Source organism: Trichomycterus rosablanca, chromosome 25, assembly GCF_030014385.1.
Source record: "Trichomycterus rosablanca isolate fTriRos1 chromosome 25, fTriRos1.hap1, whole genome shotgun sequence".
NCBI lineage: Eukaryota > Metazoa > Chordata > Actinopteri > Siluriformes > Trichomycteridae > Trichomycterus > Trichomycterus rosablanca.
The window spans coordinates 4,506,409-4,532,732 of record NC_086012.1 but is presented as its reverse complement, the minus strand read 5'-3'; the positions used below and the strand labels follow the sequence as shown (position 1 = coordinate 4,532,732).

At 42.5% G+C, this 26,324-nt stretch overlaps 1 protein-coding gene across 1 annotated transcript; it reads left to right on the top strand.

The window, feature by feature from the left end:
- The first annotated feature begins 816 nt into the window (after positions 1–816).
- On the top strand, positions 817–25,313 carry tgfb1a (transforming growth factor, beta 1a). Its single transcript, XM_062987606.1, has 7 exons — positions 817–1,395; positions 15,326–15,595; positions 16,676–16,753; positions 17,835–17,982; positions 18,146–18,296; positions 23,208–23,318; positions 25,178–25,313. Exons 1-7 carry the CDS (start codon positions 1,065–1,067, stop codon positions 25,223–25,225), a joined length of 1,137 nt encoding a protein of 378 aa, XP_062843676.1. The 5' UTR covers positions 817–1,064; the 3' UTR covers positions 25,226–25,313.
- Positions 25,314–26,324: the final 1,011 nt, after the last annotated feature.

Here is a 26,324-nt window from a genome sequence, read left to right as displayed (position 1 = left end):
TTTAATTGGCTTACCAAAGATCTGCCCAAGCAAATGCCTTAACAACTGCCCCAGACTTCCATTCTAATTGACTGCCCATTCAATTGTTTGGACTACAGACTTCTATTATGGTCAAAATGATTGGTTAGCTTTAGCACTAATGTTTTCTGTAACTGAATTGTCTGCAGGCTGCATCAGGAGAAGTGAACTGGGAGAATTTGCCTGGACAGAAGAGATAGCCAGAGGTCCTATGATAAGAATTTCCACCGTGGACAGTTGTGGGACAAGACGTGGATGTTTTAAAGGGAACCCGTGAGGAGACTGAACCATTCAGAAGAAAAAACCACAAACAAAGCAAAACGTTGTGATTAGGAATCCGTAGAATGCCGTACAAGCCAACAAGACAGTCGTTCCGTCCAGACAGAAGCAAATCTCCCGGTCTTACATTGTTTTCTCAGTAAAGCTAGAGGAGTGAAAGAGCGAAAAGGTCTTCAGCACAGAGGGACTTCGGATTTCGGCCAGACTCGAGGTCTTGAACAAGTGTATATGTGTGCTTTCGCCAGCAGGAAAATAGCACTCAAAACGAGAACCATAGAAACACTCAAAGCCTGCCAACTCAGCTTGCGTTTTGGGCAAACGCTCATGTTGACTTGTGTCAAAGTATGGCCCAAGCTTTGCATGCGTTTGGACCCAGGGGAGAGCCGTCTGTGTCCACCCTCTGACTAAGAGTGTGTGTGGGGGAGCGAGACCGATCGTTTAATTTGGCAGGAGCAAAAGTGCAAGGGCTAGCCGGGCTCGCAGCCTGTCCATCTCTAAATGTATGTTGTCAAGGTTTAGAGCTAAACAATCGACGTCTGTGAGTGGCGGGATTCCCCTTCATCAACACACCCTAGTGTTTACTGACTGCATTTTTACAGGTGCTTTCCACCACCATCATCCTACTCATTATCATCATCAGGTTACTTCCCTGCATCCTCTCAATCAACACTACTTTCACTGTTCCATTTACCTCACCCGCCTGACGTCAATCCTACCTTTTTTAACAACCGTCCAGGGCTGAACCGGGTGCACTTCAAGAACGGACAATGAGGCAACTGTGGTTGGTACTGGCCGGTCTCATCCTGGCGTCGGCGGTCGGAGCTATGTCCACGTGCAAGACTTTGGACCTTGAAGTGGTGAGGAAGAAGCGAATCGAGGCCATTCGTGGTCAGATCCTGAGCAAGCTGCGCATGGCCAAGGAGCCTGAACCCGAGGAGGGCGAAGAGGGCAAGGACGCCCCTGAGGCCATCATATCGCTGTACAACAGTACCGTGGAGCTCAGCGAGGAGCTGAAGAGCAAGGCTGATCCTGCCACGCTGTCCCATGACGAGGAAGAGTACTTCGCGAAAGAGGTTCATAAGTTCGTCATGACGCGGGGTGAGTAAACATATTTTTAACACTGCTCTTCTGAATTATGTTAGTGTGGATCTGCAATGCTCAGAAAGATCTGGACAGGGTTCTTGCAATATTATTTTCCAGTCCTTAACAAAGACAATATGAGGAAGTCGCTGAATAGAGTACATTTGGCCAGTGAAACCAGAATTAGGGGAAGGGCAATGGATGACTACTGGGTATTCAAGGACATCCTGATACCCTTGATTTGGAAGAGATGGCCAAAAAATGGTCAAAAAGGAAGCCAGTGAGCTACTGTTACATCATAGACTAAATATCCTTAAAGCATAAGGTGACTATTTGGGTTTTTTCTGACCTTTGGAGGAAGGTCAGCAAGGCCATTATTCACGATTATATACTGAAGGGACATCCCCCCAACCCCCAATACTTAGATATGCCCCCACCCCCCTCCAATTGCCAATATACCAATGTAAAAATGATCCGTCAGTGTTCGGTTGTTGGTATAGCAGAAATTGCAGACACCTAGGGTTAGGGTTAGGGTTTAGGGTTAGGGTAAGGGTTAGGGTTAGCCAGTCAGTAGCTCACTGGCTTCCTTTTTGACCTGACTTAAAATACTGGGACAGTATACAGTCTGAGCAATTGAAGGTTAAAGGCCTTGCTCGTGCCCAACAGCAGCAACCTGGCAGTGGCGGGGCTTGAATTGGTAACCTTCTGATTACTAGTCCACTAGAACAAATCTGTTTTTGAATGACAGGATCTCCCTTCCCAGTAGATTAGTTAAATTCAGTGTTAAATTCATGGCTAAAACCTTGGTGTATTGCCGCAGCCTAGTGGTTAGGGTACTGGACTAGTAATCAGAAGGTCGCTGGTTCAAGCCCTACCCATACTGTAACTGTAATGTAAGTCGCTTCGGATAAAGGCATCTGCTAAATGCCGTAAATGTAAACGTGTGCAGTCAAACTAGCCCTATTTTTATGGATGTAAAGTTTGCTCATTGTGCTCATTATGATGATGGACTGCTTTGATACAAGTGTACGTAAACCTTTGACTTCAACTGCATAATAAAACACACATTTCCTTATAAGATTTAAAAGCCTCATTGTAAACAGCAATGCCAAGTAGATCACGATGTACAGATGTACAAAATGTTCCCTTATTTTAATATCTTCAGGCAAACTCCATTTTTGGCATCAATTTTGAGCTATTAAGTATCTGTGGCATTTTTATTACTGTATTGTTTTTGTTGATGCCTTTATGTGTCAGATTGCTAATCAGTCTTTGGCTCGTTGTTCAAACGGGCTCAACCGAGTCATTGCACGCACCGGCCAGGGGTTTCGTTCATTAAATAGCTCCGTTCGGTCCGTATTTCATTTATTTGTGTCAAAGCCGTGAAGCTGCTGTTAGCAATTTAGGTCCATCTGTCGACGGTTAAATAGTCGTTTTTTTTTTAACCTTGCCCACCCGCCTTCTTTTTATCACCCCTCTTCTAGTCCTGTTTAACCACTTCAAACGAAGAGGACATTAACACGAAGCCCTTGATCACAGATGTACAACGAGGCACAAAGGCTTAGGAGACAGGGGGCTTAGTTCAGCTCTGAACTGTCGACAAAGAGGAAAATGTCCAAAAAAAAAAAAAAAGGAGGTTGAGGTACGGGAGTGAGAACAGATCATGGACAAGCAAGATTCCCTCTAACTCATTATTTATGTATTATTTTTGTCCCAATTTCTCCGCAAAAGGGGGTTTCCTGTAATTTGATAATTGGGCATCTAGGGATCTTTCCTTTTCTCTGTTTGTGACAGCCCAGTTTGCCAGGAAGGAAGGCTGGTAGCTCATGCTGCGTTACTCAGGATTAAACACTCCCAGGGGGAGCCATGAATTTCCTGCTGACAAGCTCTCTCATGGACTATCTGCTTTACTTTTCCTTTTCCTGATAGGACGAATCATGAAAACTATTTTCATGCGTGACCTGAAGCGATTATGATTTGCTTTTCATCTTTTTGTTGCAATTAGACCCCCTTGGCCCTCCGAACACACCGTAACTGACAGATATGACCAAATAAGTGCTCTCTCTACAGCTACTCGGCTCAGGAATTTATCGATGCACGCTCTTGGGAATCTCCGGCTGCCGGTGCTAAGTTTAGCCGAATTGTTTCAGCGAGCGGCGTTCCAGCGCCTTCCGAATGCTCATGAGAGGAACAAACATGCTCTCTCTGTGGTGTCTTTAGGGGGTACATTTGTAACAACAGAGCAATTTACCTACATTATTAAACAGTCCTGGTAAATTATAATTTTGTTTATTTTATTTAGGCATTTTTCCCCTTTTTCTCCCTTTGCCCGATTGCGTCATGCTTCCTCTCCACCAATGCCTGATTATTGTCTGATCGAAGAGAACGAAGCTAACCCACGCCCTCTCCGACACGTGGGCAGCATGCCGTATGCATCTTATCACCTGCACTTTGACGAGTGCAGTGCAGCTCAGTGTTGTGTATGGAGAGACACACCCTGAGAGCACTCTTTTCTCATCTCTGTGCAGGCGCCATCAATCAGCCAGCAGAGGTCGTAATTGCACCAGTCATGGGAGAGAGACCCCATCCGGCTTAGTCCCGCCCTTTTCTGAACAACAGGCCAATCGTTGTTTATGTGGCCGCTCAGCCTTAGCCGGCAGGCAGAGCTGAGATTCGATACGATGTATTCGAGATCCCAGCTCTGGTTCCAGCGTGTGTTTTTACCGCTGCGCCACCTGAGCGGCATCCTGGTAAATTACTAAACCTACACTTTATAGCTAAAAGTATGGGTGAGAATGTCTACAGTCAAGCAAGCTCTACATTGCCATGGGTTTTGAGACATGTGCAAGAAATTAAAAAGCCCCTGATTTACGATTAGTACCTTAAAGCTTGATTGAAACACATGGACATGGGATTTATTCTTGCAAGGCAGCCTTTAAACACATGGTGATGCAAAGCTTGCTTGACTGTGGACAGTGTCATCCATGTTTTTGTTAGTCCATTAAATAGACTTGTGAAAAGCTTTAGATTTAGAGGTATGCCGTAACCTAGTGATTAAGGTACTAGACAAGTACTGTTGGGACCTTGAGCAAGGCCCTTAACCCTCAATTGCTCAGACCTCATACTGTAACTGTACTGTATGTCGCTTTGCATAAAGGCGTCTGCTAAATACCAAAAATTTAAATGTAGGTTCGAGCAATCAACTCTAAATTCTGCAGGGTGAAAAAAGAACCCTGGTATCACCAGGTTTGTAATGTAATTTATCAATAACCCAGTTATCGATAAAGTGACTCATTGAACACTTGATTGCATTAATGATTCAATACTTTAGTTAACACTGGCATAGTCGGCTTACGCATGGTTGTTATAACGGGCTCGTTTCGCCTGCGCACATGCCAACAGCCTATCTGTACAAATATAGATCCCCAGAAATAGTAGAGCCAAAATTTGATACACTGAGGGAGAGGCTTTCCAGGAATGCCATCCCAGAAATGGCACTAAAATAGGGGCTGTATGGAGCTCAGGTGCCGTATCGGGCTAAGCCTGGAGTCTTTAATCTACCTTTAATCCTAGGTGGTGCCACCCAACAGACACAGAGGGCAGAGTTTAATGATGAGAAGTCAGTATTAAGGGTCACTTCTACTGTCTGGGTGAAAGAATACAGAAAATAAAAGCAACCAACAAAAATCCCCCTGAAATAATAAGCCCAGGTTTTAAAGCGCACCTGTTGCTAAGAGTACCAACCACTTCGTCCTATTCAGAGTCACGGTGGGTCCAGTACACTGGGCGAATAGTAGAAAACACCCTGGACAGGGAGCCAGTCCATTATACATACACAGACATACACACCTAGGGAGGCTTCGGTACTGTATCTCCAATTAACCTGACTTGTAAAGCCGCATTTATGCTCGAATGTCATGTCATCCGGCAATTCCCCGGGGTGATGCGGTCACTTGTGCGCCATCATTCGCCCAGAACGATCAAGCTGAGCGCAGCAAAAACGTAAGGGCCACTTGCGAAGAGGAGCAATCGAGTTCACACCGGAGAGAGGCGGGTGGGTGGATGGATGAATAAAGGATGGATGGATGGATGAAACGGTGCGCTGTGGAGGCTGGTATTTAAGCCTGCTGGAACGTGGCTGCGCCCGTCGGTAATGATAGGCCTGCCACTGTGCCTGTTAGGACAGCTGTCCTGAGCTTACCTGAACGTGTGTCTACACACACACACACACACATGCAGAAAAACTCCCTCCACCCTGCCACTAACAAAAGCTTTCTGTCTTCTTCTGATTGTCTATTGCAATGCCGCAAATAAAACAAATGGAGCTTTTTTATTTTCATATTATTAGCGTGCCCTGATTTGACTGAACGGGCACAAATCTGGGCATATAATGTGAGCACATGCTGTAACGTGACACTTACTGCACCTTTACTATAAATCACAGCCTAGAAATACCTCAAGGATTTTTTTCGGGCTGTTCCCCAGAAGTACATCAATACTCGTCCCCTAGGGTGGTGCTTTTCTTTTTAAACAAAATTAACAAAACCATGTGGAAAGTGTTTTCCTGAGGTAAGAGGGTCAAAAAATGTTTTTTTTTTTAAGGTGGCACCACATTTTTTGGAACAAAATTTAGCTATGAAACGATCCAGCCTGGCACTCAGTGTTTCCAGCATGGGCTCAGGACACACCGTGATCCTGACCAGGACATAGCAGGTCCTTTTTTGCCTAAAGTTTTAAAACTTCAGTTTTATTTTATTTTATTATTATTATTATTTTAAAATACTTGCACATGTTTTTAAGGTGGCACTGGATATTTGGAACCAAATTTTGCTCTGCAAACGACCTCTGATGGACTGGTTGTATTCTAGTCTTGCACTCGGTGTTTCCAGCGTGGGCTCAGGACACTCTGTGATCCTGACCAGTATATAGCAGTTCCGAAAGATGAATGAATAAATAAATAAATGTTTCTTTATATAGCACGTCATTATAAAATGACACTGATGTATTACACAGTTACACTAAGAATAGTGAACCTAATTAGACACACTGTTATACAGTGGTGTGTGGTTTGGAACACAGCCGACTTCACGTCTGTTTTAATTTACACTATGACCGTAAGTACTTGCGCATGTTTTTAAGGTGGCACCGCATATTTGGAACCAAATTTTGCTCTGCAAACGACCTCAGATGGACTGGTTGTATTCCAGCCTCGCATTCAGTGTTTCCAGTGTGGGCTCAGGACACACCCTGATCCTGACCAGCACATAGCAGTTCCGAAAAAGAGATAAGATAAATAAATGTTTTTTAATATAGCATGAAAATGACATTGATGTATTACACAGTTACACTAAGAATAGTAACCCTAATTAGACAGACAGTGTGTAGTTTGGAACACAGCCGACTTCAGGTCTATTTTAATTTACACTATGATCAAAAGTACTTGGGCATGTTTTTAAGGTGGCACTGCATATTTGGAACCAAATTTTGCATTCAGTGTTTCCAGCGTGGGCTCAGGACACACCCTGATCTTGACCAGCACATAGCAGTTCCGAAAGATGAATAAATAAATATATGTTTCTTTATATAGCACCATCATTATAAAATGACACTGATGTATTACACAGTTACACTAAGAATAGTAACCCTAATTAGACTCTAATACAGTGGTGTGTGGTTTGGAACACAGCCGACTTCAGGTCTATTTTAATTTGCACTGTATGACTGAGAGTACTTGCAAATGTTTTTAAGGTGGCACCGCATATTTAGAATTAAATTTTGCTATTCGACTGTGTATTCCAGTCTTGCACTGTGTCTCCAGCGTGGCCTCAGGATACACTATGATGAATAAATGAATAAATGAATGTTTCTTTATATAGCACGTCATTATAAAATGACACTGAGGTATTACACAGTAACACTAAGAATAGTGACCCTAATTAGACAGACTCTAATACAGTGGTGTGTGGTTTGGAACACAGCCGACTGTTTTAATTCACACTGTGGCAATTAATAGTTTTTTTTACTCTAATTAAAAACTATTCGAGGCTTCATATTATTATGGTGCCTTGATTCGTGCCCTCTTTTAACCCCAACACACCTAACCAGGTATTTAATGTCACTCAGCAGCGGAAATTAGATTTATTTTTTTCGTTTCATGCCAAGCCCAAGGACTGAGTTGAAAGGTGCCGGGAACATTTTTCTAACAGAATTCCTGAACCTTTTTCGACAAGTCTGGCTCGATTATTGAGTAACGCCGAAGTGCAGGAGCGAAATACTTCAACCAATTACAGAGGATTCCGATAGTGAGAACCCTGCATGTCGGGGCAATCTTTATGCATTGAGGATGACTATGGTGTAATTATCGTATTATGAGGGATGAGCTTGTTGTGTTTGGAATACGACGTAGCGCGCTGTGTTTGGTCTCTGAACGTCCAGACAGATTCCTACACCTGATATTCTATAAGCGAAATACAATTGTAGTCATTTTAAGGGAAGAAGTATTTCTAGGGTAAAAAGAAGTCAGATTTCATTCTTGCCTACAGAGAAAAAAAACCCTGAGGAATTTCTGTAGGTGTGGTACGCTTCATGTTACAGTTTGTATATACACAACGGGTCTGTCTGAAAACCTAGTGAGCTGCCTTGCTACCTGGTCCCTACCTAGGCAGCCTCCTAGGAGAGAGGATTCTAATAAGACATTAAATCTGACATAAGGCAGGTTATTTAGACGCTCTATTTAGACAGCGATTACCGTGATTTATTAAACCGGAGCACCCGGAGGAAACCCACGTGGACACAGGGAGAACATGCAAACTCTACTTGGAAATCGAACCCAGGACCGTCTTCCTGTGAGCCTTCCTTCCACCGAGCCACCAGCATTAATAGGCTACGAGGGCAGTTGTAGCCTAGTGGTTAAGGTATTGGATTAGTAATCGAAAGGTTGCTGGTTCAAGCCCCACCACTGCCAGGTTGCCATCGTTGGGCCCTTAAGCAAGGCCCTTAACCTTCAATTGCTTGGACAATATACTGTCACTGTACTGTAAGTCGCTTTGGATAAAACTGTCTTCTAAATGCCGAAGATGTAAACGTACTCATCCCATACCGGAGGTGTTCAGTGTGGTTAAGGTCAGGGCTCCAGCATTTAACTTTATGGACCTGTTTTATTTCACAGCGAGTACAGTCATGCCAGGACAGGAAAGCGGCTGTCTGGTGACTGGTCGCTGCCCATATACAGTAAATACGGCTCTTCATGTCAAGTGAGCTTCACATTAATTTATATTCACAGCTTAGAGAATGCAGCGCAAGAATATACAAGGGACCTTCAAAAAGTTTCCACACTCTTTAAACTATTTATTTTAAAGAACTTTAAAAACAAATGACATCACTTTTCTACATCGTCACCTTCCGATGCATTTTTCCAGCGTCGTACCAACTTTTTAATTCCATCAGCAAAAAAAATTTCAGGTTGAGCGTGTAGCCACTGATGCAGCGCTGCTTTCACATCATCATCACATGAAAATCTTCTTCCCCTTAAAGCTTCCCCGAGCGGCCGCTCAGGTGGTGCAGCGGTAAAAACACACGCTGGAACCAGAGCTGGGATCTCGAATACATCGTATCGAATCTCAGCTCTGCCTGCCTGCTAAGGCTGAGCGGCCACGATTGGCCTGTTGTTCAGATATGGGTGGGACTAAGCCGGATGGGGTCTCTCTCATGACTGCGCCTGCACAGAGATGGGAAAAGAGTGCTCTCAGGGTGTGTCTCTCTGTACACAACGCTGAGCTGCACTGCACTCGTCAAAGTGTAGGGAATAAAATGCATACGGCATGCTGTCCATGTGTCGGAGGGAGCGTGGGTTAGCTTCGTTCTCCTCGATCAGAGCAGGGATCGGCATTGGTGGAGAGGAAGCATGACGCAATCGGGCAATTGGACGCGTTAAAAGGGAGAAAAAGGGGAGAAGATGCATAAAGAAAGTATATATAAAGCTTCTCTGAGCATCCAAAAAGGTGGAAATCAGATGGCGCTAAATCCAGACTATAAGCTCTCTCAGTCTCTCAGACATGACCGATTACTCTTCCTCAGGTCCTCAGGTTTGCAAATAAAATATAAAAGTGCGGAAACTTTTTGAATATCTCTCATACTGTAGTTCCTGCTCCACAATTGGTACATTAATGCTGGGCTAAACACAGGAACTCAATAAATACAAGAGGTGTCTACATACTTTTGACCATAATGTGTATTTACGTCTTGTGAACGTCAGTCTTGATATCTAATCGGAATTACAGCAGAGTTCCTGAGAAGGTTACAGTAGAAGGACAGTGTAGAAAATGTGTCCAGTGGGGTTAATGCAGGCCACTGAAGACGAAACTTGGGCCTCGCTTGGGCCACGCCTTGGGAAGCGCCTTTCTCACAAGATTTGAAGCAAATCATTCAAGGGGTTAAACTCCCGAACTGATGAGCTCGAGTGGCCACAAATGACCTGATGTGCGAAAAAGCTTCTGCAGCACATCAAGACGTTCGTGTGTGAGGCTAGCTGGAACTGAAATGTGTAGCCTGGACTGGCTAAATGCCAAGTTTATGTGAATAAGTATTCGGCTGGGCAATTTCAGAGAAAGACACGCTGGAACAGAGATGTTTGTTTAGGGTTTGGCAAAAGCTTGGGCTCTACCCCGTTCTTCAATGTGCATTTTATAGCCTTTTAAACGTTAGTTCTGTTGGCTAGGAATTGCTTTCATTTAGATAACAATAGACTTTTATGTTCAATATATCAAACAGGATCTTACTCTTTCTCTTTCTTAGTCACACATTCACATTCATGTCAGTATTACGCAACGTTGGATATCACCAGCTTCCCAAATACTGTACGTTATGTTCCCAAAAGTCTGTAGAAACCAGTTGTAGCCTAGTGGTTAAGGTACTGGACTAGTAAACGGTCGGGTTAGACAATTGCTTAGACGATAGACTGCCACAGTACTGTAAGTCACTTTGGATAAAAGCGTCTGTTAAATGCTGAGAATGTAAATGTAAACCTGACCATTAGCTTATAGAAAATGCTTTTGTTCCCTTTGTTTCCCAATTTAGTGCAGCCTATTTGTCTTCCCATGCTGGAGGGGGTATAAATTACATGACACACGGTCCCTCCGACCCATACACAATCCATGGACCAGGTTCCTTACACAGCATCGAAACCCCCCACCTTTTTTAGTCCCTTTTTTCCCACCCAGCAGACTTTAGTCGCCAATTGCGCCTGCTAGGGGCCGCCCAGCTGATGAATCCCAGCGCTGGTTTGGATATGCCATTCTGAACCCATTCCATAAAGCTCAGGTTGGACGTAATGGCTTAGCACAAGGTCCACACTGTAAGTGTCTCCCAAATGTGTTCAGTGAGGTTGGGGTCAGGGTATTGTGCAGGACACTGGAGTTCCACCACGCCAATGTCAAGTGTCTTTATAGTCCTCATGGACATGGACACACTCATGCTAAAAGAAGCAATAACTGTTGGCGCAAATTTTAAAGCATATATAATTGATTTTATAGAATTAATTTCAGGGCGGCACGGTGGTTAAGTGGATAGCTCTGTCGCCTCACAGCAAGAAGGTCTTGGGTTCGATCCCCAGGCGGGGAGGTCCCGGTCCTTTCTGTGCGGAGTTTGCGTGTTCTCCCCGTGTCTATGTGGGTTTGCGTGTATGTGTGTCTGCCCTGCGATGGACTGGCGCCCCGTCCAGGGTGTTTCTGTGTGCCTTGCGCCCATTGAAAAGCTGGGATAGGCTCCAGCACCTGCCCCCTGATTGGATAAGCGGTTACAATGAGTGAGTAAGAGTGAGTGAGAATTCATTTAATATATCACCCCATTCTGGCCATAGAGAGCCACAGACTAGCAGCGGTGAGTTCCCACATAGAGCCATATCACGTCTGGAAAGTAGCTGGAAACCCCATCCGACCTTCCCTGCTTGAGACTTCCCTCCTTGTGTCTGTAGGACGCCCAGCCAGGTTGGTAGCTCATAAACTTTGCAGTGCAGAGTGCATGTATCAGGCCATAGTAGCTGACTTGGCAATGTGTTGGATCAGTGCTCCATCACAGCCCAGTTTTTAGAGCATTGGTGTGACACAACCGCTGAAGTAAAAAAAAACCCTCACGGTTCTATCATGAGTTAATTAAATAACGTCATTATTACGTAACACCAGATGTCTTTGGAACATTACCTAATTCTTACATGAGCTATGTTTTCTGTTGATATGACAAATAATTCTGTCCTCTTGGGTAGTAACAGTGTACCTAGACAGATTAGGCACCATGTTCATATATACGACATATACGAATAACACTTCAAACTAACTGCTCAACCTTGGTGTGGTTAATCTCCTGACCAGTAAGCTTGGGCCCATACCCTATACAGGATAGCCTAATAGGATCTAACAGTATATAGTATCATTTAACTACTTTGTGGCATTGCTTTCTAATTCCATGATATGATTGATTAATCCTGGTGTCCATATAAATATGGCTATGTACGTAATTGACACAGTTGTCTCTTGCCACTGTCCACAGTTAAGCAAGCTTTGCATTGGTGTGGCCTAAGAAGCTGGCGTACATTAAGAACCTTTAACCTGAATGGTGGACCGTCTCTATTGTACTGATAGACCTCACAAAGAGGCTGATCACTTATATTTAGAATCAAATATAGTATATAAATAGATATAAATATAGAAATCTAGGACATACTGTATTGAAAGTAGCCAATCCACCTGCTGCAGGAAACCCAAACCATGGCCAGTGATCGGGCATGTGTGTGATGGATTGGCACCATGTTTAGGGTTTATTTCTTCATTGTGGCTGTTGCTTTTTGGGTTTTTGGACACCCATGAGCCTTATCAGAATTCAGATTCACAGATGAGGCTGGTTTACAACCTGTAACAGTGGACAGTCTCTATTGTACTGATAGACCTCACAAAGAAGCTGATCACTTATATTTAGAATCAAATATAGTCTAACAACTTTACTGTACAGTAGATTACAAACACATGCTTACACGCATAAATCTAGGACATACTGTACTGAAAGTAGCCAATCCACCTGCTGCAGGTAACCCAGACAAGCAATACTCCTCACGGGCAGTGATCACAGGCAAGATGTGTGATGGATTGGCACCATGTTTAGGGTTTTTTTCTTCATTGTGGCCATTGTTTTTGGGTTTTGGACACCCACGATCCTTCAGAATTCAGATTCCTAGATGGTGACCGTTTCATTAGATCTAATAACTCAAAAACATTTACTTTACTATTTTTAGTTTTATTTCTTTTACTAACTGCTTCATCCTGGTCAGGCTTGTAACCATTCCAGTGCTACCTGGAAACTCCTGGACACAGAGCAGACAGAGCAGAAACAAACCCCAAACTGTCCCGACACAATCAAATATAAACCCAGTTCAGAGGACTGCATATTTTTTCAAGCTGCTGTATTATTCACACGCTCATGTCACTATTATGCAACACCAGATGCCTTCAGATCACCACCCCAACCTCTGTGGTTCAGTTCTTCCCTCAGTGTTGTGTGCTGCCTTGTGTTTTTTTTCTTCTTGTGGTTGTACTATTTAAACACAGTCAGCGTCAGAATTATTGCCACCTTTGGTAAAGATTTTCGTTAACAAAATGTGTTTTGAGAGATTCTTTGGCGCCGCTGGATTTTTTAAATAAACAAAATGTAACTAAAGCCTGAGAGTTAAGGAACTGATAAGCGGACTTCCTGTTTCACCGGACCAAAAATATGAGACCAAATATCCTTAGTCATCTATGTACTGTACATGTAGAAGATTTAAAAATACAGTTGAATAGAAATGCATTGTCCATTGTTTAAAACAAATGAAGTACCTGCTTGCAAAAAGAGGGGTAGTTGGAGAGGCTAACATTTCCTCAATTTTCCCTCTTAATTTCCTTGGGGTCAACAAGTCACAAGTCTTTGTATTTACAATCAAACACCAACAACTATTTGAAAGCAAATCTACAGTAGATAAAAAGCCAATAATTAAATCAAACCAAGGCCGTAATAACAATATAAAAATGGGGGGGTGGGGGGGGGGGGGGTCACCAGAATCACTGGGCGCAATGTAGTAACCCAACCCGGACAGGACACCAATTAATTGTGGGACCATCCCCCTACAGACACAGCCAATCGTGTCTGTGTGTAGATGCTGGACTGGCTGATAGGTAGAGGACTAGCATACTACTAATACTAATAATAGTGTGTCTGCACAACATGCCAGAACCCTCTATTCTATCCATATTACTACCACTAATAATAATAATCATAATTTAATTTTTATCTTTTACCACGGCTTTATTCTGGTCAAAGCTGCAGTGGGTCCAGTTTTCCTAGAATCACTGGGTGCAATGTAGTAACCCACCCCAGAGAGGACACCAATCATTGTGGGACCTCAGCCATCCCCCCTACAGACACAGCCAATCGTGTCTGTGTGTAGATGCCAGACTGGCTGATCCTGGATCCCACTGGTAGTGGGCTAGTGTACTACTAATACTAATAATAGTGTGTCAACACAACATGCCAGAACCCTCTATTCCATCCATATTATTACTACTACTACTAATAATAATAATAATTTAATTTTTATTTTTTACCGCGGCTTTATTCTGGTCATTTCCACAGTGGGTCCAGTTTCCCTAGAATCACTGGGTGCAATGTAGTAACCAAACCCGGACAGGACACCAAAGCATCGTGGGACCTCAGCCATCCCCCTACAGACACAGCCAATCGTGTCTGTGTGTAGATGCCTGACTGGCTGATAGGTAGTGAGCTAGTGTACTACTAATACTAATAATAGTGTGTCTGCACAACATGCCAGAACCCTCTATTCTATCCATACTACTACTACTATTACTACTACTTCAACTGTGTTGAACCCACAGCACTCATAGTAGCTTCACTTTAGGGTCTTATCGTTTACTGCAAATGATTAGGCATGCATGTCTAATTCACTTCTCCTCAAACCCCACAGAACTACCGGAGAGAAGAGGTAAGCGTACACGTTGCTTGACAGCGAGTTAATAAAAAGCACCTGTAGCTCAGAGACTGATAGCAGGCTCCAGCACACTCCGAAATCCAAACTAACCACCCGCTGAGTGGAGCGTGCAATTTACCATATTACTGTTATGTACGACATGGCAGCCCTCGCAGTAGATTGTGCACGTATTCCAACCGGAGCCATGTAATTTACTATAGGCAGGGGACTATTACGTTTACGTGTGGAGCTGTGGGAATAATACAGTCAGCTCTAGAATTACTGGCACCCTGGGTGAACAGATAAATACACTGAAAAATGTTATGTTAAATATTTTACACTGAGAATATGAAGTTCATGTATTCCAAGAAAAATCCTTGAGTCTCTAAGGGTCTCTCATTTTCAGCTCACACACAGGTACATAATAAGCTTTAGGTCAGTGGACTGGAGTAGCCATGGCAAAACTTTGATTCTGTAGCCATCAAACCATTTTTGAGTGGATTTGTCCATGATGAATCACATTTTCCTTTATGATTCATTACTCCATACGACGCTGAATCAAACTTTATATTTTGCCATAGTCATTGATTCTTTCTTTGATGCTTTTCTCGGACAGCGTTGACTTTTGTACCTGCATACGATGGCCTTCTGTTTTTCTTGAGGGAGGTTTGTTTTCCAAAGTCATAAATTCTTCTTGACAGTTTTAGTAGGTTTTTCCTGCCTTGAGCAGTGTAAATCATTCCTACATGGCTTTGGGCTTTCTGTATCCTTTCCTTCTATCCTGCCTGAGAACAGGAGGGAGCATGCTCACAAAATGAAACGTCCAACAAGCTCATGGTTAGGTGTCCACACAGTTAGGATCTAAATAATTGTATGTAAATGTATGTTGATTACATTTGCACTCAGATTAAATCATTAAATGTTTTTTTTTATTATTTGCAGTGGACAATACCACCATGAGGCAGCTATTCTTCAACGTGGAAGAGATGAAGCAGAGCATCAAGAACCCCAAGCTGCTGTCACAGGCCGAACTCAGGCTACGCGTGAAGCGACCCTCAATCCCGATGAACTCGGAGCAAAGACTGGAGCTCTACAAGGGTCTGGGCAATAAGGCGCAATACCTGGGGTTTCATGCCATCTCGAACATACTGGCTGATCGCTGGATCTCCTTTGATGTTACGGCCACGCTTAAAGAGTGGCTTCAATCTCCAGGTTAGTTAGTTAATATAAATAAATATATGAGTGGGCATAACTGGCTGCTGTCTAAGCATGAGACCCCAATGTGTATGAAATAGAAGCAGCCAGCTGCCAAATGCTAATGCTTTTTGGAATATGAAGAATTACATGCACTCACTGTCTTAAATTGGAAGCTGTTATGTTATGGAACTCCAATGGTTTTAAGAGTTTCTCAGTACTGCAGACAACAGCTTTATGGATGATATATAGGTGCTGACACCTGACCATAACCAGGGGTGTTAATACAAAGCTGTACGCTCTTTGCGGCCATACCAGGCTCCACTTATTTGAAAATGCTGGTACACATCATTGCTTTCTGTACTTGTTTGCATTTAAATTACTCAATTAGTCTCAACTTTATGCAGTTTGGTTCATATATGACTCTAAACTGGTCACTAGTTGACAAAAAAGCTTGATTAAAGCTACTTCTGGAATCTGTGAAATGATTGGCTTAAACACTCACTCACTTTCTTAACCGCTTATCCAATTAGGGTCGTAGGGGGGTGCTGGAGCCTATCCCAGCTTTTCAATGGGTGCAAGGCATACAGCAACACCCTGGATGTTTGCCAGTCCATTGCAGGGCAGACACACACACACCCATTCACCTATAGGGTAATTTAGTGTCTCCAATTAACCTGACTTCATGTTTTTGAACTGTGGGAGGAAACCGGAGCTCCTGGAGGAAACCCAAGCAGACAAGGGGAGAACATGCAAACTCCACACAGAAAGGACCTGGACCGCTCCGCCTGGGGATCGAACCCAGGACGTTCTTGCTGTGAGGCGACAGTGCTACCCACTGAGCCACCGTGCCACCCTTGGCTTAGATAGATAGATGGATGGATGGATGGATGGATGGATGGATGGATGGATGGATGGATGGATGGATGGATGGATGGATGGATGGATAGATAGATAGATAGATAGATAGATAGATAGATAGATAGATAGATAGATAGATAGATAGATAGATAGATAGATAGCGCTTGACTAAATTATTAATTATTTAATAATTGTACCATGTTGTGTTTTGATTTTATGTGCATTTGTGTTGAACAGAGAACGAACAGGTATTCGAGCTGAAGCTGTACTGTGGCTGTGGGGAGTCGGAAAAACAATTCCAGTTTTCCATATCAGGTCTGATCACTTGTAGCGTACTTATTTTATAGTATATTAGCATATTTTTGTTTCCTGAAACGTAACAGGTTAATACTTAATTGATACTTAATTAATATTTGAACAATTTTATACAGTTTATTTTTATTTTCTTTAGAATTAATAATTAATAATACAGTTATATACACTGATCAGCCATAACATTAAAACCACCTCCTTGTTTCTACACTCACTGTCCATTTTATCAGCTCCACTTACCATGTAGAAGCACTTTGTAGTTCTACAATTACTGACTATAGTCCATCTGTTTCTCTACATACCTTTTTAGCCTGCTTTCATCCTGTTCTTCAATGGTCAGGACCCCCCCCCCCCCCCCCACACACACACACACACACACTAACACACCACCACCATGTCAGTGTCACTGCAGTGCTGAGAATGACCCACCACCTAAATAATACCAACTCTGTAGTGGTCCTGTGGGGGTCCTGACCATTGAAGAACAGGGTGAAAGCAGGCTAAAAAAGCATGCAGACAAACAGATGGACTACAGTCAGTAATTGTAGAACTACAAAGTGCTTCTATATGATAAGTGGAGCTGATAAAATGGGCAGTGAGTGTAGAAACATGGAGGTGGTTTTAATGTTATGGCTGATCGGTGTATAACCCTCAATTGCTCAGACTGTCATCTGCTAAAAGCCAAAAATGAAAATGGAAATGAGACATCCGGTAACCTGTAACACAACCTGGTGTCATCTCTTGTACGGGTAAACAATACCCACATGCCCAGCTGTCCACATGACTAATCCTGTTTTCCCCATGATCATGTGGACAGCTGACACAGCCAGTTCCGCTGCCTCCGTACACATTGTAGGTGCTTTCAACGGTGGACAGGACTTGGGAACTTTGGGAACTTTAACTTTGGTTTGTGGTTTGTCAGTAGCCCTTTCAATTGGTCCATACCAGACGGAATAGTCTCCATGTCATCTGTCATTAATGAGTCTTGGATGCCCAGTAACCTGTCAGCAGTTTGTGGGGAATATTATTAAAATGTATATTCAAATCTGGACAATGCAAATAACAATTTATGTGTGTTTTTTAGGCATTATCAAACCAAGAGGCGACACCAAGGTTCTTTCTTCATTAATGGCCAAGCCGTACATTCTGGCCATGTCTGTCTCTTCCGACGGCTACAGCCTTGCAACGACCCGCAAAAAGCGATCAACCACCACAAATGAAACTTGTGACGAGTGAGTCTCTTCCTCTCTTCCGTCGTCTTATCTTCAGCGCCCCGTTTTCCTATTTTCTTGCTTGTAGATACGGTTCCTTGGTACCCTGCAACTCAACATTTAAACTATCTTGACTTGTTCACCAGCTTTTTCTTACAGATATGCAACTTTCTTTTCCTGACAGAAAAACTGAGATATGCTGCATGCGGAAGCTCTACATCAACTTTCGGAGGGATCTCGGGTGGAAGTGGATCCATGAGCCTAAAGGATACCTCGCTAACTACTGCATGGGCTCCTGCACCTACATTCGGAACGCAGAGAATAAATATTCTCAGGTATGAAGACTTTTACTCCTCATAGTCTGAATGCCTGGGTTGTCGAGGGTCTGGCGCTCAGAAGAAATATGCCCGGACAGAGTGACACCTACACCATTGGACGATTTAGAGTAGCACAGTTAAGTGTCTAATAATGAGTTGGGCTACACTCCAAATGTTTCAGTTAATTGATGGAAGATGTTGATGGACATCAGCTTCAATGCTCATACTCTAGAAATTTCCATATAAGGTTTATTTAGACAAATCTGGTCCATAACCACCCTGGTTTCCATCAAAACACTTGAATATTTTATTATTAAGCACCATCAGGTAAATTCTGACTCATGGAAACTGTAAGGATGCTGATTCTACAGAATATTGTGTCTTCTTAATGGCACGTCCATTGCTCCTCTAATTGTATCCGTTCATATTGTTGCTCATCTTGTTGTTGTTTCCTCTTTTACCTTCAACTCTTCCAAGCAGAATCGTCTTTTCCAATAAATCGGTTCTTCTCATAATGCGTCCAACATAAAAGAGCTACAGTTTGGTTATCTGGGCTACCAGATTGTGAGAGGTTCATTAAGAAGTCCATAAAGAACTACAGAGAAGACCATAGTGTGGCCAATTTTGATCTTTGTTTGGACAGACAAATCATTACATTGGAAGATCTTGTCCAGTTCCTTCATTCTTGTTCTGCCAAGTGTCAGTCTGTGTCACATTTCCAGACTTGAAGACTTGCTAAAATGTTCCAAGAGCTTAGAAACAGCTCACAAAGTCACTAAATATAACAGGAAAAATAAACGCAGCCAACTCCAGCCTTAGCTAAGGTCAGTGTTCATGATTCCGCAATACAAACAAACTAATCTATTCATGGTAGGTTAGCAAATAGCTAGAACTGTTAACTCTGTGTAGATTCGTCTTATACATACTATACAGTTTAGTTAGAGTACAGTGGATGTTGATGCAAAACTAGAGACATAGCCATGAGTTGAACATTGGAGGGGCCCAAATATACCAGGACGGGGATGTTCCTGTCATTCTAAAACATTTCTTCCATATTAACATCTGAGAACAGTGTCAGACCCTATACACAAAGCTACTGAATGAAATACATTCAAGTATAACTTTTACATCAGTATTTTGGAGGAGACTATCTGAATATTGGTGGGACTTGTCCTAATGGCTTTGAGATGCATTGCTAAACAGCATTCGTACCGTCTGTTAGGTTAGCAAATAGGAAAAGCCTGCTATGTTTTGATTAGGAGTGATGACCAGTGAGTTGTGGTATGGTGGTACGTCAGGATAGGGATGATTTCCACGTTCTAACCAAAAACCTTTAAGAAGAATGTAAGGTCCTGTGTGTGTGAGTTGAAGCTTTGGTGGAATTGGGTTATGCACCAGAACAAGAAACCAAAACGCATTTTGGAATTGGCCAATCAAAGTCCTGACTGGAACCCAATAAAGACACTGTGATGAGATTTGAAACCAGCAGCTGGATGATTTTGATGACATTTTGGACACGATTTCCATGTTTATGCTCTTAATATGACATTTAAAACAGAGTATTTACACATTTGTTTCCAATTCGTGTCTGTGTTTAAAGGTTTCCAGATTTTCTTTTGCGTTTACATGAACAGTGGTTATAGTTTACGACAGCTCATGGAACTATTTGTAGATCAGAACGTAGGTCAGCAATTTAAAAAATTGCAATCTTATTATCTTTAGATACAATTATTTGACAGGGAAATTACTCTGTTTTAAACCTTCTCACTGATGAGCAGAGTAAGCATTTCCCAGAACAGCATTCCAACAATAATCTTTTTTTCCCTTCCTGCATCAGTCGTTTCCTTAGGTCATTCCAGTTAGGCAGTTCCAAGCTTTAGAAAACAAGTCATTAAGTTCATGATTTGAAAAGTGAAAAGGGCCGTAAGTGAGCCTGCTGGTATGTGAACATTCTTAATTATTGAGTTCAGATGTTTCAGCCTTCACTATTGCTATATATGTATATAATAATATACACCGATCAGCCATAACATTAAACCCACCTCCTTGTTTCTACACACACTGTCCATTTTATCAACTCCACGTACCATATAGAAGCACTTTGTAGTTCTACAATTACTAACTGTAGTCCATCTGTTTCTCTACATACTTTTTTAACCTCCTTTTACTCTGTTCTTCAATGGTCAGGACCCCCACAGGACCACCACAGAGCAGGTATTATTTAGGTGGTGGATCATTCTCAGCAATGCAGTGACACTGACATGGTGGTGGTGTGTTAGTGTGTGTTGTGCTGGTATGAGTGGATAAGACACATCAATGCTGCTGAGAACAGTCCACCAACCAAAGATATCCAGCAACCAGCGCCCCGTGGGCAGCATTGATGAAGGTCTAGAAGATGACCAACTCAAACAGCAGCAATAGATGAGCGATCGTCTCTGACTTTACATCTACAAGGTGGACCAACTAGGTAGGAGTATCTAATAAAGTGGACAGTGAGTGGACACGGTATTTAAAATCCAGCAGCTCTGCTGTGTCTGATCCACTCATACCAGCACAACACACACTAACACACCACCACCATGTCAGTGTCACTGCAGTGCTGAGAATGATCCACCACCTAAATAATACCTGCTCTGTGGTGGTCCTGTAAGGGTCCTGACCATTGAAGAACAGAGTAAAAGGTATGTAGAGAAATACGTAGATCGACTACAGTCAGTAATTGTAGAACTACAAAGTGCTCCTATATGCTAATGTTAATGTTATCCTAATGTTATAGCTGATCAGTGTACAGGTATATAGATTTACTTTGTGGCTACAGTTTAGGAAAAGCTTAAGCAAGGTCCATAACGTCATGGTTTGGTGACGTCAAGTTTGGTGTCCAGTGGCCTGCACACAACCCTGACCTCAAGCCCATTGAACACCTCTGGGATGAATTTGTATATCAAGATAGCCCCAAATGAAACCATTGCCCAAGGTTTTTGATTGGAATGTCCAATCAGTGAACAGCATTTCAAGAATAAGCAATGTAAAGCTTGCTCAACTGCAATCAGCACCCCCTGTTCTAGTAGCTCAGGCAGATCTGTTTTAGTTGCTCTTGGATTACATTTGACAGGGTTTGAACTATTACAGAAATGCCATCCTTACCCCAGTTGTCGCAACAGCTGGCACGGAAACCGGCAGTGTTAATCAACATGAGATGAGACTAGATCACTGAAAGCACTTGTCAACCCGAAAGTCAAACCCATGAGGCATCCAAGACATTCTATCAACGAGGCATGTTCGGTAAATATGCAAAGCTATCCTGCTGATCTGAAGATCCCGGGATTAAAGAACTTAAGTACGTGCATTCCTGCACAGCATGTCAGCGCGGTGGGGTTACAAAACTGATCGGTTGTTTTTTTTTCAAGGGTTGCCTGTACACACGTGGCGTTTTGTATGTTTCTTCTAGATAGAGTCACACTCATGCTGTACAGTTTAGTTAGAGTACAGTGGATGTTGATGCAAAAATAGAGACATAGCCATGAGTTGAACATTGGAGCGGCCCAAATATACCAGGACGGGGACGTTCCTGCCATTCTAAAACATTCCTGCCATATTAACAACTGGGAACAGTATCAGATCCTAATATTACACAAAGCTACTGAATGGAATACATTCATATATAACTTTTATGTCAGTAAATTGGAGGTGGCATTTTAAGAACACCTGAATATTGGTGGGCATGCCCCTTCTAATACACTGATCAGCCATAATATTAAAACCACCTCCTTGTTTCTACACTCACTGTGCATTTTATCAGCTCCACTTACCATATAGAAGCACTTTGTAGTTCTACAATTACTGACTGTAGTCCATCTGTTTCTCTACATACTTTTTAGCCTGCTTTCACCCTGTTCTTCAATGGTCAGGACCCCCACAGGACCAGCACAGAGCAGGTTTTATTTAGATAATGGATCATTCTCAGCACTGCAGTGACACTGACATGGTGGTGGTGTGTTAGTGTGTGTTGTGCTGCTATGAGTGGATCAGACACAGCAGCGCTGCTGGAGTTGTCCACTCACTGTCCACTCTATTAGACACTCCTACCTAGTTGGTCCACCTTGTAGATGTAAAGTCAGAGACGATCGCTCATCTATTGCTGCTATTTGAGTTGGTCATCTTCTAGACCTTTATCAGTGGTCACAGGACGCTGCCCACGGGGCGCTGTTGGCTGGATATTTTTGGTTGGTGGACTATTCTCAGTCCAGCAGTTACAGTGAGGTGGCACAACACACACTAACACACCACCACCATGTCAGTGTCACTGCAATGCTGAGAATGATTCACCACCTAAATAATACCTGCTCTGTGGTGGTCCTGTGGGGGTCCTGACCATTGAAGGACAGCATGAAAGGGGCTAACAAAGCACGCAGAGAAACAGATGGACTACAGTCAGTAATTGTAGAACTTTAAAGTGCTTCTATATGGTAAGTGGAGCTGATAAAATGAACAGTGAGTGAAGAAACAAGGAGGTGGTTTTAATGTTATGGTTGATCAGTGTATATATTGTCCTTATGGCTTTGAGATGCATTGCTAAACAGCATTAACACCATCTGGAAAAAAATGATACTGTCTATGCAATTGAGGGTTAAGGGCCTTTCTCAAGGACCCAACAGTTTGCAACCTGGCAGTTTTAGGACTTAAACCAGTGACCTTTTGGTTACTAGTCCAGTACCTTAACCACAAAGCTACAACTGCCCAAATTAAAAAATATATATATATGAAAGACTGACAACCATTGGGTGCTCAAGTGGCTGAGAGGTCTAATCTTTAAGTTCTTGGTTGTTCCTTCCTAGATTATATCTAAGAATGTGTGTGTGTGTGTGTGTGTGTGTGTGTGTGTGTGGTGTGTGTGTGTGTGTGTGTGTGTGTGTGTGTGTGTTTTCACAGATTCTAGCCCTCTACAAGCACCACAACCCTGGTGCATCCGCCCAACCATGTTGTGTACCTCAAGTTCTGGAACCTCTTACAATCATGTATTATGTGGGCAGAAAATACAAGGTACATTTTATAATAAAACACTTTATAGCCGTATGTATGTATATGTACCTCTTCTAATTATTACTGTAGTATACATTAAAAATGTAGAGGCAGAGTTTGGCGAAATCCCTTTCCTGTTCCAGCATGACTGTACCTTTCTGCACGGTCTGACGAGTTTCAAATGAAGTAACTCAACCCTACTTAACACTTTTGGGAAAAATTGCAAAATCAAACCTGAGTCACGTCTTTTCATCCAACATGTGCCCGACCTGTAAAGCGTAAAATGCTCTGTTGGCACAAATTCCCCACAGACACACTCCTGCGACTGTTATACACTATAGACCAAGGCACTGGGACAATTCTTCATCAGTGTCCAACCATATAAATGTTTTTTTTTTACTGAATGGGCACAAATCCCCACAGACATACGTCAAAGTCTTGTGACTGTTATACACTATATGGACAAAAGTATTGGGACACCCCTTTTATGAAAAAAGCAGGTCCTGACTTCAGCTCCATTAAACAGTTTTGGAATAAATTGGAACATTAAATAAGGCTTACCCTAACCCATAACCCTAACCCTAAACCCTAACCCTAAACCCTAAACCCTAACCCTAACCCTAACCCTAACCCTTGAATAACATTAGTGCCCAGCCATACAATCACTTTTTTGACTAAATGGGTGCAAATCCCCACAGACATACTTTTAAGTCTTGTGGCTGTTATACACTATATGGACCAAGGTATTGGGACACCCCTTCTAATTACTGATTCATGTTTTTAAGTCACAACAGTTGCTAAGAGGTAATAAATCAATTAAATAAAATAAATGATATGCTTCTGACTTTTATATGAAGCAGCAGTTTAGGGAAGGTCCTTTCCTCTTCCCCTGTGCACAAAGACATGTAAAAAGCAGGTCCTGACCTCATCCCCACTGAACAGCTTTGGGATGAACTGGAACATTAAATAAGGCTTTTTTGACCAACATCAGTGCCCAGCCATACATGTTTTTTTTTTTATTGAATGGGCACAAATCCCCACAGACATACGTCAAAGTCTCATGGATGTTATACACTATATGAAGCAAAAGTATTGGGACACCCCTTCTATGAAAAAAGCAGGTCCTGACCTCAGCTCCATTAAACAGCATTGGAATAAATTGGAACATTAAATAAGGCGTCCTTGACCAACATCAGTGCCCAGTCACACAATCACTCTTTTGACTAAATGGGCACAAATCCCCACAGACATACGTCAAAGTCTTGTGGCTGTTATACACTATATGGTGCAAAGTATTGGGACACCCCTTCTAATTACTGATTCATGTATTTCAATCACAACAATTGCTAACAGACAAAGGACAGGCCCTTTGTGGCTTTTTTGACCAACATCAGTGGCCAGCCATATAAATGCTCTTTTGATTGAATGGGCACAAATTCCCACAGTCACACTCCAAAATCTTGTGGTTGTTATACACTATATGGACAAAACTATTGGGACACCCCTTCTATTTACTGAGTCATGTATTTCAGTCACAACAGTTGCCAACAGGTAATAAATCAGTTATATAAAAGAAATGATATGCTTCTGAGTTTTATATGCAGCAACAGTTTAGGGAAGCCCCTTTCCTGTTTCGTATGACCGTGCCCATGAGCACAAAGACAAAAAACCATTAACTGTGGCTTTCTTGACCAACACCAGTACTCAGCCATACTAATTGTTTTACTGAATGGGCACAAATTTCCACAGACATACATCAAAGTCTTGAGTGGCTTTTGTAAACAACAAGCTCACAGTCAGGTGTCCACATACTTTTAACCATCATATAGAGAATAAATGGGATTGAGTTGTGTTTTGTGTTTTTGTGTTCTTGTGTTCAGGTGGAACAGCTGTCCAACATGGTGGTGAAAAACTGCAAGTGCAGTTGAAGCGGCTGCGGTTCGGCTCCTCCGATTCCCCCGCGGTCCGGAATCTTCTAGGCACATGCTCACACACATGCAAGCGTACACACACACTGACGTGGACTGAATGTTCCTGGGAGAGAAAAATAAAAAAAAGAAGGGGGGTGGGGGGGCGGTTGGTGTACGGACAACAGAGAGACTGAAATGGGAACCAGGAGAGGGAGGACAACATAAAAGGCAAAACCAAGTCATGAAAAGCAAAGAAGGCTTTGGATTCACCGTTGCTTTTCAGTTCTAATGTAGATTTTAAAACTATAGGTTAATTTTTTTTTTTTTATGTATTCTAATAATTTATTACTGCTTAGGTCAAGTTGTGTTAGTGTGTCATGGTGTTTAGTAACAGAACTGCCTACCAGATGTACAGTGATGAGTTCTACAGTATATGGTGCTGCTGGTGGACGGAATGTCCGGTGTTTCAGAAGAAGAGCAAGAACGGGAAACTTAGCAGAGAAGATCCCAAGATTCCATTAATGTATATAGGATCCTACCAATGATGGACCACTGTGATGGACCTCTGCTTTCTGTCATGTGACTTTCTCCAATGTGCTCTATCTGGTATCTCCTGATAATGCAATCCTTGGTCTTCTTCATCTTCTGGGTCCTTCCAGTTATATTAAGTCCAGCCATAACACTCTGCTTTCCAGAACTTCAGACGCTCACTCACGGAAGCCTTGTAGGCATCTGAAACGTTTCAGAATCGTTCTCGACTGTTAAATTCAAAACACTGCAGTTCACCTCGGAAAAACTTTCCAATCTTTCCATTCTACCAGCCTCAGTTTGGACTGCCAGACTTAAAAAACAATGACGTCCATATATGGATGAACTTGTCTTCTATGAACGTGTCATTGTCATGAATTTGAATGATAATAGAACTGTTCTAACAAACAACTGTAAGTTCTGTATCAACAGCAGAGCTATAATGACACTTTCTGGTATTTATGGTGTAATACAAGCCTTATTCACTACATACTGTATATATGAAAACAAATAACAAAGCACATTGTATACATTCACAGTCCTAAAAATTTTGGAACGTCCAAAGTGTCCAAAATCAATCAATTAATCA

Bases quoted from the DNA above. Each gene is read 5' to 3' on its own strand.
- tgfb1a (XM_062987606.1), top strand. From the start codon at position 1,065: ATGAGGCAACTGTGGTTGGTACTGGCCGGTCTCATCCTGGCGTCGGCG. The intron at 1,396-15,325 runs GTGAGTAAACAT...TATTATTTGCAG, and splicing joins TAAGTTCGTCATGACGCGGG to TGGACAATACCACCATGAGG. The intron at 15,596-16,675 runs GTTAGTTAGTTA...TGTGTTGAACAG, and splicing joins AGAGTGGCTTCAATCTCCAG to AGAACGAACAGGTATTCGAG.